The 18,474-nt window shown below is 36.0% G+C and overlaps 2 protein-coding genes across 2 annotated transcripts; one reads left to right on the top strand and one right to left on the bottom strand.

The window, feature by feature from the left end:
* The first annotated feature begins 5 nt into the window (after positions 1 to 5).
* LOC118274561 (putative tricarboxylate transport protein, mitochondrial) lies at positions 6 to 14,957 on the top strand. The gene is made up of 5 exons (XM_035592126.2): positions 6 to 287; positions 4,460 to 4,586; positions 10,229 to 10,452; positions 11,059 to 11,223; positions 11,673 to 14,957. Exons 1-5 carry the CDS (start codon positions 92 to 94, stop codon positions 11,909 to 11,911), a joined length of 951 nt encoding a protein of 316 aa, XP_035448019.2. The 5' UTR covers positions 6 to 91; the 3' UTR covers positions 11,912 to 14,957.
* A 399-nt stretch (positions 14,958 to 15,356) lies between these two features.
* On the bottom strand, positions 15,357 to 18,232 carry LOC118274800 (aldo-keto reductase AKR2E4-like). The gene is made up of 6 exons (XM_035592511.2): positions 17,989 to 18,232; positions 17,729 to 17,902; positions 17,423 to 17,539; positions 16,692 to 16,859; positions 16,073 to 16,276; positions 15,357 to 15,765 (listed from the first exon to the last, which is right to left on the bottom strand). The coding sequence occupies exons 1-6, from the start codon at positions 18,070 to 18,072 to the stop codon at positions 15,586 to 15,588; spliced, it is 927 nt and encodes a 308-aa protein (XP_035448404.2). The 5' UTR covers positions 18,073 to 18,232; the 3' UTR covers positions 15,357 to 15,585.
* Positions 18,233 to 18,474: the final 242 nt, after the last annotated feature.

Here is an 18,474-nt window from a genome sequence, read left to right as displayed (position 1 = left end):
CCATTTTCCCATTAGTTTTGGAAATAGTGTCAAAGGGGGAAGTCGACGCAGCCGCTGTCGTAAACGACAAGTGCCTAATAAGAAAATAATAATGTCTAATAGACCTGTAGCATTTAAAAATCCTTTCTCTAGGCCATGGATGTCGGAAACTGGTGCAGCGGCTGCGGCTGGCGAAAAATCAAAGGGTTTGAAAGGTGTTGTGGCCGGCGGTATAACTGGCGGCATTGAAATTTGTATAACATTCCCGACGGAATATGTAAAAACACAGCTGCAATTAGACGAAAAAGGTTAGTTTACTCTACTCTTATACTAAAAATGAATTAATTTCATTCACAAATCGATATTTAGGTGGTGCTTTCTTCTAACATATTTGTAAACATCGCGCGGCAGGTATAAAAACTTTTTGCTAAAAATACTACCAGTTCGGACGTCATTCGATATTTTTGTTCCATTTAATATCGGGCCGATATTCGTTTGTTTCCTGGTGTAAAATATCATTAATTACAGTGAGATTTTAATTAGTCTAACTTAAATAAATTGTAGGTTAGATAACCTTGGGGTATTCGGAAACAAATAGTTTCGAGTTGATCGCTCGATATCTCTTGAGTTGTGGTAGAAAATATTTGTACCTACGTTGGACTTTGGTCCGTATCATGTTATGTCAGAACAGGCAAATAAAATTCTATTATTCAAGGCTGTTTCCTTTGCCGCGATACTAAACTATCTCAAATGACGGAGCACTTCTACCTATTAATTACCAATATATTTTCAATAACGCCGAAATATGTATTGGAATAAAAATATTTGACTGATCTATTATGAATCTTATTTTGTTTTAAACTTTTATTTATTCAAGAGACAGTTGAACTCGCGACCTCTGTCAATTTAAGTAGGCAACTTACTTCATTATTTTACCATTGTTTGTTTAAGGTAATAATTAATTCTAACTTCAAGTTGAATCTAATAAGAATGTTGATCTTGAGTACCAATTGGACTGGCAAAGATTTTAGTTTCAACCTCCAATATGGGTATTTATTTTCAATGTAGATATTTTTCCTTATTGGATAGGTATGTCAGTATTGAACCACTCTATTAATAAAAATAACACTTGACTTATAAAGACTAATCCAACTATGCAGTAGATTTGAGTTGTGTATACCTATTACCTAGCCTTCTTAATAATTGATATCAAAACAATAGTTGCTTTACATAAAAAAATCTCAGGATTCTAATTACAAAATAATTATCTATGGTCTAAGAATAAGAACTTTTTTAAATACCAATAGTTACAAATAAAAAAAAAACAAATTGATAAATAGATTGCATTATAAAAATTTAAAACATTATAACTAATGGTAATAAAAAAATGCCTAATCATTAAATTAAAATGCTTATTAATATAAATAACTATTATAATGTAATTTATCTATCTTTTCTACTGTTAACTGACAGAATTATTACAATGATAACTTAATTGAAATCAAATTATGTACATATCTAATGAGAATTTGTACAATAATCTTTTTTTTTGCTTCTGTTTTGTGTAAGTGTCATTATTATGTTGTTTTTTCCTATCAATGTACGTAAATGATTATTATGGCAACTGGATGATTTGAATACATATTTTTTATATCTACTTACATCAATTTTTAATAAAAACAATGAACAACCGATGAATGCAATTTTCTTAAGCCTATGAAAATGGTTTTTTTTAATGTGTAGGCTTGGTCAGCTTTCTCATCAAGTCCTCCATCTTTTTTACCAACATAAAAACAACAACATAAATACCACTCCTCTTTCATCATACTACTAATAGGTCTAATAAGAAATTGCTATTCTTCTTCTGCTTCTGAAACAGCCAAATCCCCAAAAAATACCAATAATCATGTTTTGAAACTGGAAAAATCTGATAAAGGTCTAATTTACTTGTATCACGATTTTTATTCCTTGATATTGTCGGCGGATGTGCACGTATAGTCCGCCCACTTATCGCCATTTACATATAAGTGACATATTATAGGAACTACAGACGTACTTTGGACGCATTTCTAGTTCATAAGTAGTGCTATCTATATCACTCCCAGATTTCATATTGCTAAGAATTTTGCTGTCGAAGTAAATTAAAGCTGATCACGACGTCAAAGCAATAGTTTCCTCGTTCCTTCTAGTTGCTTAAACTTTCATCTGTATCTCTTACATCAATTGCTGTTCGTTAGTCTCGCTAGAACTCGAGAACGGATGGACCGATTTTGCTAATTTCGGTCTTGAATTATATGTAGATGTCTAGGGAAGGTTTATTAGGTGCGAAAAATATGTTTGAGGTGGTACATTGAATACTGGCGCCCATCTTGTTGAGCGACTTATGGGTGATATAATGTACAGTGATTTTGAAAATCTCATCTACTTTTGACGCTGACTTTACGAAGTTTGCCAGGCCAGCTAGTCTAATATAACAATTCCATCAATGCTGGATCATCCTATGAAACCACCTGTATGTAAATTGGCCTAAATGATAAGTATAATATAGAAAATTAACAGTATCCCGTCACAAATATTAGGTGTTTTGACTGATATCCACTGTCTTTATCAGTTGTTGTCATGTTAACTTTGATATCGCATTTGATAGTCAGATCCGTGGCATAAATAATAATATTGTCTTATCTGTTAGATTAACGGTAAAAGAGGAGAAATAACAAAACTATTGAATATATTAACTTAACCACTGTTTCACTCAGACTCGACACCACCCACGATTCCCAAATCGACACGAATCATATATCCATTGAAAGCCAATATCAAAGTCAAAGTCAAATGTATGCGATGTATCGATAATAAGGAAACCATTCATAGCAAGCACCTTTCCGTATAAAAACATATTAGTTATTTTAGTTAAACCCGTTTTCAACAGTGTTAATTTATGTGGAAACGTATCCACAACAGCATAGCACATCTCTGGTGGTATATCACCCTAAAAAATCCGTTGCGATATGAAAGAAAACCAAAGAAATAATTATACTAATACACTTTCGTCTTTATCATCATCATATCAGTTCCCTCAATGACTTCGAAATAGACCACTTGGAAGCGACCTGCATCCTTAATCAGGTCGTCTACCCAAAAAATAAAAATACATCTATCGACTCTCTCTTGCAGCGAATTGTTGCAATTCCGCTATCTTAAAACAAGCACTAGCTCTCCAATGAACCTATACAATTTAACCTCAGAATAACTCGGCCATGGTCAACGACTACTAAATAGATATATATCACGTGGTTCTATGTCATGTGTAACGTACGGTACATATTGAGACCAGCCTTGACCGTAGACTGTTCGTGTTTATAGGTAGTCCAAAGTGTAACGCCACCACGCCTTCTTTCTCCCTATAAAGGGAGCATTGTTTATTTCAGCATTACTAGCCGATTACAAGACTACAACCTCGCTTTAACGTTTTAACTGACATGTAAATCCTCTGGTATTGCAGTGTCCATGTCACTGTCGTTTACCATTAAGTGGTCCATCCGATCATTTGCCCCATCCCATGACTGACTTTTATAGTCAGAACGGAACAGACTGTGGAAGTAAAAACACGGTGCTAGTCGATATTAATGTGATCCGGAGCTGCGGACTGCCATGCGGGTTTACTGGGATTCCGGCTCGAAACTCAGGAGTAGGAATGGGGTGTTTTTCAGTTAGTAAGAGTCTGACACTCCCTCGCACTTCGCCCAAGGCGGAAGAAGTCATTGGATGATTTACCCCCTCAAAAAAAAAACCACATTAATGTAAAAATGTGTTTGGTACACAACTGGCTATAAAGAACAAGCCTAACAATACAACATAAATAATTTCATTACCATTTAATTCCAATTACACCTCAGTTGAAAACTGTATATCTCACTGCACCAGATCGTAAAAAAAAGGTTTATATTTAAGACGACTCCTAGTGCAGCCAAGCATTTTAAAAAGAGCAGTTATCTTCGCCTACGTCGGATTATAAATATACTAAGTAAATATATCTCTATTTATAAATATATCCATGTTGAAAATACTCCACTGTAGCAATTTACGACTTGTCGGGTGGCGTTTTTATAGCCAAAAACAGTTGTATGCACATTAAATGCAGTCGCGATCCAGAGATAGAAAGATGGTGTTCCTATTTATTTTGAACGCAGTCGTGAAGCTACGAGAAACGAATTTATATTTGCCCTATGCGATATGGTACATTTTTCTTATGTCGTCTTAAGGGCTTCAGCGGATCAGCGCAGTGGATTCCGATATTCCTCGCGCTTGGCAAGCTGCTTGGCGATCCCAAAGTTTATTTTCCCCAAAGTTTAATGGAAATTGCTGTCCGAATACGGCGGTTGTTTGCAGTTTTAGAACATACATCCCCCTATAATAAAAGCACATATCTCTTCTGTATAAAAGCAAGAAAGAAACTCAATTATTCCTCTCCATCTTCCAGGAGGTTCTAAGAAGTACACAGGCATCGGTGACTGCATCAAGAAGACTGTCAAATCTCATGGAGTATTCGGCCTATACAGAGGACTCAGTGTGCTCATCTATGGATCCATACCGAAGTCTGCTGTCAGGTAAGCTTGCACATAAATTTTTAAAGACTGGTAAGGCCGGGACTCCACCAAAGCAGAGATGTGTGCGGTGTGCTGTGTGCTGTGCGAGAAGAGATGTTTTTCAGCTCGCGGGACTCCACCAAAGCGGAGATGTGTGCGGTGTGCTGTGTGCTGTGCGCACGGTACTAGCAAGATGGCCGGCCGGCGCGCGCGCGGGGTTCTGCGGGTTGCTAGCGGGCGAGAGGGGGGAGGGTGACATCGCTCACTGCACGCCGCTCACATCTCTCGTCTCCACTGCGCGTCGTCCGCGCACAGCTCACATCTCCGCTTCCATCGCGACATACAAATATTACACATCTCCGCACAGCGATCTCCACTGAAGCTGAGCGGAGAGGAGACGTGTCAATAACTCAATTCTATTGGTTGTTTAAAAACATCTCCTCTCCGCTCGTCTCGTCTCCGCTTTGGTGGAGTCCTGGCCTTACGCTCTTTCGATTCCTCTGGTGAAGCAGGCTTGCTTGTTTGCCCCTATTCCATATAAAAATATGCCTGCATAGTTTATACTAATATTTTTGTATAGTAACTTGTTTCCTTGATCAAAAACGAATTGTGCTTTTCAATGCAATAAAGTATTAAAAAATAATAACGCGAAATTAATTTTGTATACTACGGCTTACTCACATAACTTTTTAACTAGTTCTAAAGTAATTCTCACGAGTTTAACTAATTATAACACACTTCATTAATTTATCGGACAATGAAGGTTTTCCAGTTTCATGAAATTAAAACTGTTTAGTAATTTATTACGTCATCAATGTTATCCATTTTAATCATAATCGGCCACTGAATTAGTATTAGAGTAATTAAACAAATGATAACAGAATTTGTTGTTAGTAACAGCTACTGCGCCGAGCGAAGTTATAATCATTATTCACCAAGTGAAAACAATTTTCTCCAGACATTCGGTTGCATAACTGACAAAAATAGATGTTGAGTACAACGCTCAAGTACCAGGCGTTCATAATTTCATAGTAGCTTACAAGTGTGCATTTCACTGCGCCAGAAAGTATTCCGTGATTCGGTTCTCAATTTCAACATTGATAACACACTATACAAACAAACAGGGAATAACAAATGAATAAGACCTTATCAGTCAGATTTTATTTTCGTTTAACACTTCATCTTCGAAAGACCAAATATTTTGTTGTAACGCTCCACTGCAGTCTGATAACAATTTCTCAGTTTTGAAGTCACGTTTATATTTGAAGATAGCGTGCTTAAACTGATAGATAGATAAATAAAAGATAAAATACAAACTTGTAGGCCGTAATAACAAACAAAGTCATAAGGATAAAGTACCAGGTTGTCATAAGCCGTTAAGCGTTTTATGATTTTGGTAGTCGACGACACGATTAACGAGCGTTTTGAGTATCACTTCACTGAGTCATAAGTAATCCATAATCTGCCTTGAAACCATCTTGATATTTCCTCTGTTGCTATGTCGACTAACTATTATTTAAGTGTGATGCCCCAAATTACTATAAAGTCTAAAATATATCTATTAAACTCATTTTGCGTAGTTTGTTGTATCGTATCACGGGCACTCCGTTTTAGGATGGTCCCCGTAAAAACTTTAAATTATGAAATCAATGATGTACAATATAAAACCTTAAATTCTCGATTCCTTATTCTTCTGCCAATCTTTAGAATCCTTCAAAAATATATGATCGCGAAACATAGTACCAGGTATACAGAAATGGTGCGCAGTTCGTACTTTGCCCACCACTTGTAAAGTGTAATAAGTCTGCTTTAATCAATCTTAGTGCCGTAGAATAAATTAGTACTAAATTAGTACTTGTGCACCTAGTGCCGTGTGACTAGGGGAGCCCAGGGTTCAATCACTATGCAATTAAATGTGTTAAGATTACGCAACTTGTGACATTATGCTTGTTTTACTAGAGTTAATGATAAGATTAGTTAGACCAGTTTAGAAATAAGGCGTACCGTGTCCCTACTTAACCTAATCTATCTCTCTATTATATGCATCCTATTCGGTTGCAATAAAGATGATACTCTAATCACTTAAATAATTGCCTCGTTTAATATGTTTCCGTCTATGAAAAAGTCGTAAACTCCTGTGATGTTCTGGTTGCCTACCATCAGGTGATCCGACTGCTTATTTGCACCCAACGTGAAGTATTCTCCGGAGCTGCGGACTACCTAGCAGGTTTACTGGAGCTTCGGCTCGAAAAGTAGGAGTAGGAACAGGGTGGTTTTTAAACGCGAGAGATCTCGCTGCGCCCAAGGCGGGCGAAGTCATTAGATGATTTTCACCCCTCAAAAAACAAAAAAAAACCAAGTATTCTGTTTATATTTAGCATTTCACTAGTGCGTAATTTGAACGCAACTCTTGTACCACAAATACCCCCCAAGTTTGAATATGCTGATATCAAAATGATGAATTGCTCTAATACATGTCGTGTGGCTTTGTTTTCCTATCAAAAGTATGAAAAAAATCGCTATTTTTATCTGATATAGCCATCATAGCGGCGACTGAAACAATGGGCGACAATGGCTTGTTTGTGTAGTGATTAGAATGTGCTATGTCATGTATGTTGTTTCCATGGAGAGTAAGGAAACTCGTGATGTGTAATATTATTGTTTAGAACAAAGATTTGATCTGTTTATTTATATTCTAGACAGGTTTTGAAACTACTGGGTATCAGAAAGTTTACTTTTTAATGAAACTACTTCAAAAAAGCAGGTTCTCAGTTTGACCTGTATGTATGTATGTTTATGCGCGATTATCTCGCGTTTGGCTGAACCGATTTTGATGCGGTTTTCAGCATAGTATTTTTCAGACTTAGAAGGTTTTAGGGATAAAACCTGACTTAAAAAATATAGAGGCGATAAAGAAAATTGAAGATTGATATTATGATGGCTGTTTAAAGTTATCTAAGTGAAAAGTAAACGTACCATTTACTAAGTATTTTTCCCGCAAAGTCTTTCACTGTTTCAACAAATAGATGATACGCGTATACCAAATAGATCATAGATACTATTTTATCTAGCTAGACAGAATCGTTTCAGCCAATTACTGCCTAGCCACCCAGCTACTAGATATCCAATTGCTACTGATATTGATATTATTAATCACCTTGACCTTTTGTCGACATTGCTACTTATTCTGTATTTATTTATACTCACACGTGATAGATAAATATTTCCGGAGTAAAGATATATTTGCGAAACCGTTCGTCATGTACGAAATTAGTTTTGGCTTTCAAATAAAAATGTTATGAAATTAAACAATTAATGTATGTTTACTTTGTAGATAGACTGCAAAATACCACTCTCAAAGTAATTTTAAAATGAAACCTTGATGAGTTCTGCATTTATAATAAAACTTAAATATATAATACCTATGTATTAGGTAAATATACACTTAAAATAATAATAACTATGACTAAAATATTACTAAAATGCATTTAATCTGTAAATGAGGAAACAAACTCAGTGCAACGCAATGCCACAACGTAGGCAGAGGTGCACATTACGGCACGTAATGCCGCTATACAATTGCAAAAACTCAGTGGTTTTATAAATTCCAAACTTCAGCTAAAACAATATAGCGGCAGTACCAAGTATATACGACTAACTGAAAATGGAGATAAAAATTTATCATTTAGTAGAATTCGCTATTAATTATTCACAACAAAACATGAACGGAGAAACTCACAACCAATTAAACCAAAGAATAATAAAACCCTAACATGAATTGCTCAACTTAAAATCTACGAGTACCAGGATTACATAACTGCACAGTAGTAAACGGTTCTCGCCTCGCATTACGGCATTACTTTAATCTATCTGACTATAAAGTCGACACGTAGGTATGCCTATATCTCACGTTACCGCAAAGTGGAGCATTAATGACTGATAACAACAGTTCATTGTGTCACTTAGTCGAAGGTTGCATAAACAAACTCAATGACATACAGGGCATTGCGTTACTTACATTTATGAAGATAGTTTTCACGTATAGCTTACAAACTTGTTGAATTATCTTCCCTTATCTTCACAATTATTCGCTTTATCTACCAGGATTTCATCATGTCTTTGCTTTAGGAAGCGTAAAGTAACATAGGCTTAATTCATTCTTTGGTAATATTTCTTCACTCGGATACATCTAATTTGTACTATCATAAACATTACTTTAAACCGATGCCGTTTTATCAAATATACACGTATTTTTATCGTTTCAATAATGAACGATAAAAAATGATAACAGTGATACGTTGAAAACTTTCTACGAAAGTACCAGGCGTGCATACATCGGAAGAACTATCGCCATAAAGAAGCAATAAAAATGCGGAAACAGTTCACTGTTCATTCTACGCTTTAATGAAACCGGTTTGGATGGAAAAATAATTCCTACGTAATTTTGGTGAAATAGCTTACGGTAGATATAATTAGACGAGAGGCGTCACGTCGCGAGTGTCTTTACAACAAAGTATTATGTAAATTGGTTTGTTTGTTAATACAAGTCAGTGTGCTAAATAGTAACCGGTTCTTAAAGCAAGGAAATCAAGGTCGTGGAATATTATATAACATTTAATAAAGCTATATTTGAACCAAATAGTCTGTTGAATGAAAATTCCATTTGAAATGTTTGCTGTTTGTATTTGTGTAGCTATCACTGGTTCCCTCTCGACCTACATATTTGACGCCGCAGTATAATAAAGCGACCCTATTTCAAGGAACTGGATGACCTCAATCACTACCCTGTTACCGACCACTAGGGTTTCTAAAACCGATAATTGAAAAAGTTACAGTATATTACTTGTATAGCGATTTCTTCTTTCTGTTTACTAAAAATAATACGTCTTTGAGATAAAACATACGGATGCATTATCTGCTTATTACTAGTTATATGCAATTTACGTAATATGTTCGGTTCATTCCTCTTCGGTCGCGATATTTTTTTATCAAATATGTATACAGTTTTACAACTAAACCTTGAAAAATATCGCCAAACTTACCTATCTTGCATACAATAAATAAAATTCTTATGTGTGAATGACCAAACATGTCTTCAAAAAGCAACTTTACAGAACATTTTTTATACAACGCAACGTCACCCCTTTATCCCCGAAGGGGTAGGCAAAGAAAAACGAAAAAATCCTAGTAATAGTAGTAAATCCTTTTAAGTGTGGGAGAGCCATGCTTCGGCACGAATGGGCCGGCTCGACCGGAGTGATACCACGGCCTCACAGAAAACCGACGTGAAACAACGCTTGCGTTGTGTTTCGTTGTGTGAGTGAGGTTACCGGAGGCCCAATTCCCCCTTCCCAATCTTCCCCATCCCCGATTCCCGAACATAAATTCCTAACTCCCAAAAAGCCGGCAACGCACTTGTAACGCCTTTGGTGTTTCAAGTGTCCATGGGCGGCGGCGATTGCTTACCATCAGGTAATACGTCTGCTCGATTGCCGGCTTGTTCCATAAAAAAAAAAAAAGTAATACTTTGCCCGACAAGGGAATCCCCCTTGCTCGACAGTCGCAATTGCGACCACTCGATCAACGAGGCAGTTTACAGAACATCTGCAAGGAAATATAACCCTTATAGACTTCTAGAGTTAACCAGTACTTTCCTCTTCCAGATTCGGTGTGTTCGAACAAGCGAGGTTGTACATGCTGACTGAAGATGGCACATTGTCGACAACGGGCAAATTGGCTTGCGGTCTGGCCGCTGGAGTTTCCGAAGCTATCTTCGCAGTCACTCCTATGGAGACTGTGAAGGTCAAGTTCATCAACGACTTGAGGCTGGAGAAGCCAAGGTTCAGAGGATTCTTCCACGGAGTCCGGACTATTGTGAGGGAAGATGGTACGTATCATTCATTGATATTGTTTATTTCATTTAGCAAGCATTTTTAAATATATGCAAAAGTGTTTAATGTGTTGGTGACTAAAACGAAACAAATATCGGAGTGGAACAGAAAGCAAATTGGCATAGGGATAGATTCTTATTATTATGGTCTAGAATAACACATTTATCCCGATATCGTAGGCTATTATAGTGTTATTACAGTAATACTGTGTTAGAAGAATATCTGGACCAATAGGAAACATCATCACCATAGCCACTCTTATACTAATTACTTCCGCGCGGTCTCACCCGCTCTGCTCTGTTGTTGTTGATCGCAGCGTGATGATTTATAGCTTATAAACTTCCTCGATAAATGGACTATCCAACACAAACAGAATTTTTCAAATTGGACCAGTAAATCGGAGATTGGCGCGTTCAAACAAACAAACTGGGGCCTTAGTCTGAGTGCAAGAGGGACGGAACTATGTAGGTTTTATAGCTCCTTCCCTCTTGCACTGCTCAATGATCAACCATTCTGACACAATTGTAATAGCAGACTAAGGTCCCTGATCAGTTTTCTATAATAGTTAGTATATAAGATTAACCTGCTTACTTTGTTCTCAGGTGTTGGAGGACTGTACAAAGGTGTGACAGCCACAGTGATGAAGCAGGGAAGTAATCAGGCCATCCGGTTCTTCGTGATGGAGTCCTTGAGGGACTGGTACAAGGGCGGAGACAGAGACAAGCCTGTGCCTAAGTACATCGTCGCGCTGTTTGGTGGTATCGCAGGTAAGGGGACATTGTATATCATTGTTACTGAAAATTTAGAAAAGAATATACCAATATGTAGAAAGTCATCCATCAAAAACATTGGTCGTAGTCGTCAATCTGTATGGTTGTTGCAATCCGGACAAGCTCGAAAAGCAGGAGTAGGAACGGGGTAGTTTTTAGTCAGTAAGAGTCTTACACTCCCTCTCGCCTCGCACAAGGTTAGAGATGTATAGGTTGAATATCCCACCTAAAAAAAAAAAAAATAGAGGATGGAGTAATGTTTTTTTTTTTTAAATAACAGGCTAAAGTCTTACTACTAAATATTCTTAAATAAAATATTTCTTGTATTATATAAATCTTTTTACATTTGACTACTTACCACAGCTATGAGCCCCCAACATAGCTCGAAATTAATCAAGTTACCTTGTAAACCCTTTCTTTGCTCACCACACACATTTCTCTTACAGGAGCGGCGTCAGTATTCGGTAACACACCAATAGACGTGGTCAAAACTCGAATGCAAGGTCTGGAAGCAGCCAAGTACAAGAACACGTGGGATTGCTTCATCAAGACATGGAAGGCGGAAGGTCCCTTCGCGTTCTACAAGGGCACGGTACCGAGGTTAAGTCGTGTAGTGTTCGATGTAGCTATTACGTTCACAATCTACGATTCCATTATGGATCTTTTCAACTACGTTTGGAAGTAATTTTTGAGATATCTTTTGTATTTTTTAGCATTGATGTCTCTGCTTATTGAGTCGTGATGAATCACTTATGCCTTGTTTGCACTGCGCTAGTGTTTTTGTCCAGTGCCGAGTATATAGTAGCTCTCTCTCGCTTTGTCGTATCTTCAAAGATATTAGACTTCTTAATTATTACATGGTAGATATCCCTCCCACTCGTATGAAGCGCTTCGCTTCAAGTTTCCTTGTGCAAATTGCTAGGGAGTGGAATTCTTTGCCGGAGTCTGTTTCCTGATGGGAATCTGGATGTCTTCAAAGCCCGAGTGAATAGGTTGCTTTTGGGCAGACATGCTGCATCGTAGGCCGCATCATCACTTACCATCAGGCGAGATATCGGTCAAACGTCCACCCATCAAATGAAAAAATCTAAGCGAGAGCTACTAAATACTCATTACTCGACTAAAATGCTAGCATAGTGCAAATAAGGCATAAGAAACAAAAGACGCACATCAAGGTATCCTCTTCTTTAATGGATTTTCAATCTTAATGCTTTGTTAGTAAAGTTTTAAATCCGTTAAAGAGTTTGTGGTAGGTTGATGGTAGTTGTCTTTATAAAAAATTGTAACATATCTCTTTAGATTGTTGACTTTGTTACATAATCGTCACGACTTAATAGGTCTCCCTAGTTTATGTGACGGTAGTACGATTTCTAGTTTATATTTTACAATGAACATACCAAAGTAAGCAGATTTTTTATTATAATTATTATATTTATGTACAAATCACGTGAACCTCGCATTTAATTGTGTATAATGTGATATATTGTAATGGACTTGGACAACGAGACACAATAGCTTTTATATTAGCTAATTGATTTTTAAATAACCATGGTTTTTAAAGAATGCATTTTGTGTGCAGACCGCACGTAAAACTACACTTGTATCCTTAAAAGATTTTCAACCTTAGCTCGTAAAGATAAGGTTGAATTTCGATTGATGTTTAGTGTAGCTTGTTATGTAAGGTAATTTTGTAGAGAATCTACCGTCACATACATACGTAGATATATTGAAATTGTTCATAGACTCGTTTTTATTGTAGATGTACAAATATTAAAGCTGTGCTTGCGAAGAAATTGTAATTTTAAGTATAATACATTGCTTTTAGGTGTAAAAACTACGACGTCATAGATTGAGTTATAAAAAAAAACATGAAATATTAAGTTTATGAATACTTAAAGTATCCTTGTATAATATTTTCAACGTTGTTTTGGTACTGTGCAATTTATTTTCTACTCTATTTATTTGCTCTTTAGATACATTTTTGATGAACAAAAAGTAAAATTAGCATTAAGTTTCTAGTCTTCAAAATTTATTCAAACAAAACAGTCGAAATATAGTCTTTATGTTCTAAGTAATAAGTGCTATTTTACAATCACGTGTTTAACACTATTATTATTGAATTAACTTGATCTATGATGTGAACAAAAAATAATATATTTCTATAACTTACATAATGTAAGTTATTGTTTTTGTGTTGTTATATATTTTATTGATAAACGATCGCAAGCGCAGCTTTTGATCCTGGGTACGAATCCAGGGTCGGGCAGTATCAGCCCATGTTGAATTGGCTAGGATGTTTTGCGGTACTCTGATGATATGGGTGTAAGCAGTGACAGTAGAAAGTGGTACTTTTTGTTAATAGTAAAAATACATGATTTTGTTTAGATACTACTTTTTGAGAGAATCTAGTATTTCGACCAACTATTTAGTTTACTAAAATCTCGGTCGAAATGTGTGCCTTATTGGTGGGAAAAAAGACTACAACTGCGTTGACGCAACAGTTGGGCAACCGACTCCTGCGCAAGGAGTCGCGAGTTCAGATTCCCGCGCGGCTTAACTATATAGATATGTGTGATCCACAGATTGTTATTCCGTATCTGGGTGTGATATGTATGTGATTTTTTATTAGGGTGTAAACGCACCCCTGACACACGAGAAAACCCTTGTGGGGGGCCAACATTTAAGACATTAACTCATAAACAATGAAAAAGTTACTATTTTCTTTACTGTCACTATTTACATTCATATCAATGCTTTCCCCCCTTTTAGGGGTGTATTAAAAAGTAGTTTAGTCTGTTAAAAACCAGGGTTTTGTTTATTTATTACGATTTATTGCATTATTTTTATTCCGTTATTTTATTACAGAGCGGGATTATAAATATGTATAAGTATGTGATTATTTACCGGGTTTTGTGGCTGTATAATATTTATTTGTTTATTTTTCTATATTTTTATTAGCATTTTGTAATTTATATGAACCTTTATAGCCGATTCTGTCGTTGTTACTATGAATTAAAAACAAAATGTTTTTTATAAATTGTTACTACATATACAGAGTAGAGTTTTCTACTATATTTTTATATCTGATTATGTCAATGTTTGTATGAATTTTCTGTGTCAAATGTACTGGTGTATTTTTCTTGTTATGTTGCTATATGTTTGAAAAAAGGTTTATCGGTCTAGATGACCATGTGTGTGACCACAGCTCCGCACGTTGGCCCCAACTTTTGTATCTAGTAATTCAATTGCTCCAACATTGGCGCCAACTCCACACACTGGGCGTGCATTGGGGCCAAGTTTGTGGAGTCAGGGTGACAAAAAATAAGTCTTAGATGCTTATAAATCACAGAAACGTTAAACTATTGCCTCATAACCAATTTCTATCAACTTGAAGCTTTTATTTTTCTACCAACCACTTCTGATTACAAACTGATCTGTTTGCACACATAAGCAACGGGTTAACTAACTTTAATGTTCCAAATATGCATTTCACTTCTATCTTTTTAAGAATTGTATTTGAGAGGCGGCTTCTGATCTAGGCCTTAAGGTCCGGTCTATTTCATACGCAACCCTCAAACATCTTAAAATTTCATTCCAGAACTTTCACATTGACGCTAAAAATATGAGTTTTGTTAATTATTTTGTATCATTTCAGTTTTTATTGATGTTGACATGTTTATGTTTATTTATTATCTATATTTTTCTTTTAATAAAATTGTCAGACAATTTGATATATTTGTATTATTTACCTCACATCTAAGGGGAAGCAATAAAACACTAAAAATCATGGTTTACTCAAGTAAATTAATGGATAAAAGCTTACTCCCTATTGAGTAGGCTGCGCGTCTCGCGCTCATGATGAAGAGTCCCTCTGTGACTCGAAACTAGTAGCATTTCTCCATTAACACGTTCAATGCCACCGACACGCCAAGCGTGTTCTTGCGAATTTCTATAACTACGCCTCGAACACGCCAGGCGTGTCCGCGTGGCGTAGTATTATAGTATAGGGCGGCATCGCTATGAACTTAAAAAAAATAATGGTGGCAGTGAACGTGTTAATTTACATAAAAGTAAACCGTAATTTTTAGTTACTTTAATCTCACGATAGTTATAAAAATAAAACACTCAAAAACCAAAACAAAACATAATATATTTGTAATTTTGTAAAAATGTTAACATATTTTTTTATTCCTTATCTTAACCCAACTATGTAGAGTATTAACAAGGAGACTGTACTTCTTATACTTAATATCACATAATCATTACCAAAACAGACCTTGTTTGCGTAAAAACCCTGTTTAAAAGCTAAAAAAACCCTATAAATCTTAAAACTATACACTGGGCTCTATAAAATTTCTCTTAAAATGGGTAATTCTTCAGTCCTTTGAAGGCAGTAGCCGGCACACATCTGTGGTTGATATTGAAACTACTCACAAAGTCCATCTCCTTCGCTGTTAATTCAAAATCAAATATATCGAAGTTCTCTATAATTCGAGATTTTGTGAACGACTTCGGTATTACTGGGATTCCACGTTGTGTCTGAAATTAAAAAACATGGCATTGAAATACTCATTGGTCATTGGTGACATTTTATAATAGCTACTTCTGCGTGGTTTCACCCGCTCTGCTGGGTTCCTATTGATCGTAGCGTAATGTTTTATAGCTATATAGCCTTCCTCGATTAATTAACTATCAAACACAAACATAATTATGTATTCAATTTGAACCAGTAGATCTAGACTAGAGTTTAGCATATTTAAACCAACTAACTCTTTATATGGACTTGTTACCAAAAACTTAAATCGATGCAGATTAGGGTTACCCAAAAAAAAATTGTTATACTTACCAAATATCTCAAAGCTATTTGAGCGCGTGTCTTATCATATTTCTCGGCAAGTTCTCCGAGCCCAGGATCAGTTTTGATTGTGTCCTTTCCAATAAACTCAGGTCGGGCTTCCGATATGAGACCCAAGGGTGTATACGCGACCGGTATTATTCCAAGATCCCCGCAAAGACGCACCATTTCACTCTGAATGAATGTTGGGTTTATCTGTAATTAAGTAAGTTATATTATCTTCCTGCCCTTATAAGTTACGTAGTATATGGTCTTCTTTCATTCCCTCTATGAATAAATTAATAGTTTTTATTGTATTTTGTCCTCGCCATCAGGAAAAATAACATAAGGAGCCCAAACTCAACAATATGTTTTAAGCATTAAGGATGGTACTGTTTCAGTCATTGTTTCACCCTGTCTACTCGGCTCCTATTGCTTGTAGCGTCATGTTATATAGCCTTCCTCGATAAATAGACTAACCAACATGAAAAGATCCAGAGATTAGTTCATACAAACAAACAAACTCTGTATATGTATAATTTGTACTATTCTATAAAGCTCCTTAGCTTTATAGAATAGTACAAATTATTTAATCAGACAGACAGTTGAGATAACTGATAATATAATTCACCTCAATCTGATTGACTTCAGGTAGTATAGTGGCATTCTCAAACACTCGTACAAGTTGCTCCTCATTGAAATTGGATACTCCGATACCCTTGGTCAGTCCCAACTCGCAACACTTTTCCATACCTCTCCAGGTCTCCATATAATCAATTTCTGCATCTTCACCTTTACTCTGGAAATACATTATTATAATAAGTTTAGTTTTTTTGGTCCTGTATGAGGTGTTCTCAAGATATTGTGATTGTATGCTATGGTAATTCAGTAGCAAATCTGCCCTCTTCTTTTTCTTATTAGAACAAAAATATGTTTCTTATATCTTAAAACTAGCTTCCTGACTTGGGTTCCTGAGGGATAAAAAGTAAATCCTATCACCCAAGTTAGCTCATACCCTCTCTGCATACCAAATCTGTTGTCACCATCAGCATGATTGATGGACAAACATGCAAACAAACAAATTTTCACATTTATAATATTAGTGTGATTCTTAAAGATATCAAAACATTGTACTGGGGCATCCTTGACCCATTGACTGCCGGATAAGACACAATAAAAAATACATTACATATGTCTCATATAAATCTATATTCTGGCATACCATTGAACAGTATTCTTGAATGTAATGGGAGCTAAAGAATTCTGCAAGGATCATTATTTTATAATATGTGGCACTTTTGCCCCAACTACCCTCATAGGATAAAGATATGATTATAAGTTTATGTTTATAAAACTTCTTACATTTGTTGAGACTGGCCAGTGCACTAGATACAAATCAACATAATCTAGGTTCAACCTAGCCAGTGACTCCTTCAATGAGTCAACCACTTGATCTTCAGCATGGCGATCATTCCAGAGCTGAAAATAATATAATAATAATTATATACTGGAAAAGAAGTACATCCAAACTCTTAACTTTGTAAGTTGCTCAGTTTGAAGAAGATGTATATTCTAAAAAAATTAAATTTTAGGAAAAGAGGTAGTATAAGTACCTGCATGTATAGGAAAAATTGTAAGGTATTCATAAAAAAATTTAAAAAATATTACCTTAGTAGTAACAAAGAGTTCTTCTCTTGTTACAAGACCTTCTTTAATTTTGTTGTTAATTCCTTGGCCCACTTCCTCTTCATTCTTATAACAAGATGCGGTGTCTATGTGTCGGTAACCAGCCTCTATGCCCCATTCCACTGCCTGTCTGAACTGGCCAGGTTCCGCTTTCCTCTGAAAAAAGAAATAAGTTAATTTAATAACCTTTCTTCCGATTAATTATGGCACTTATTACATCTTATTATTTCAGTGAAACTCACTGCATAAGTGCCAAGGCCTATCATAGGCATTTCTCGTACACCCAAAAGCTTCACAGTAGGAACTCCGTTATATTTGGACACCATTTTTGAGTATAATAACAATCAAATTAATTGTTTCGGAAAATTATGTAATTATTGTTATCTTATCAAATAATAAGACAAGACAGACGGGCAGTAATTTAAAAACTATTTTGCAACGAATAACCTTGGCAGGTACCTGTCATTCTTCAATCATCAATCGTTCACTTTGTCATAATTGTCATATCATTGTCATTACATCTTTCGTATTGTCAAGTGTCTATCAGATTTCAAATAGACTAATCGACTAACCCTTAGCGTAGGGCACCCACCAGTTAGGTGTAGGCGATATCCACAAGCTGGTAGTGGTTGCATGCGCAGAGCTGAAGATCGATCTCGGTGGCGTGCCATTGGAGAGGTGTATGTTCACCAGTGGACGAGAAAAAGCTGGTGTTGAATCGACTAAAA

This window comes from Spodoptera frugiperda, chromosome 11, assembly GCF_023101765.2.
Source record: "Spodoptera frugiperda isolate SF20-4 chromosome 11, AGI-APGP_CSIRO_Sfru_2.0, whole genome shotgun sequence".
Classification (NCBI taxonomy): Eukaryota; Metazoa; Arthropoda; class Insecta; order Lepidoptera; family Noctuidae; genus Spodoptera; species Spodoptera frugiperda.
Note: the sequence above shows the minus strand (reverse complement) of the source record. Positions and strands in the feature narration are given on the sequence as shown.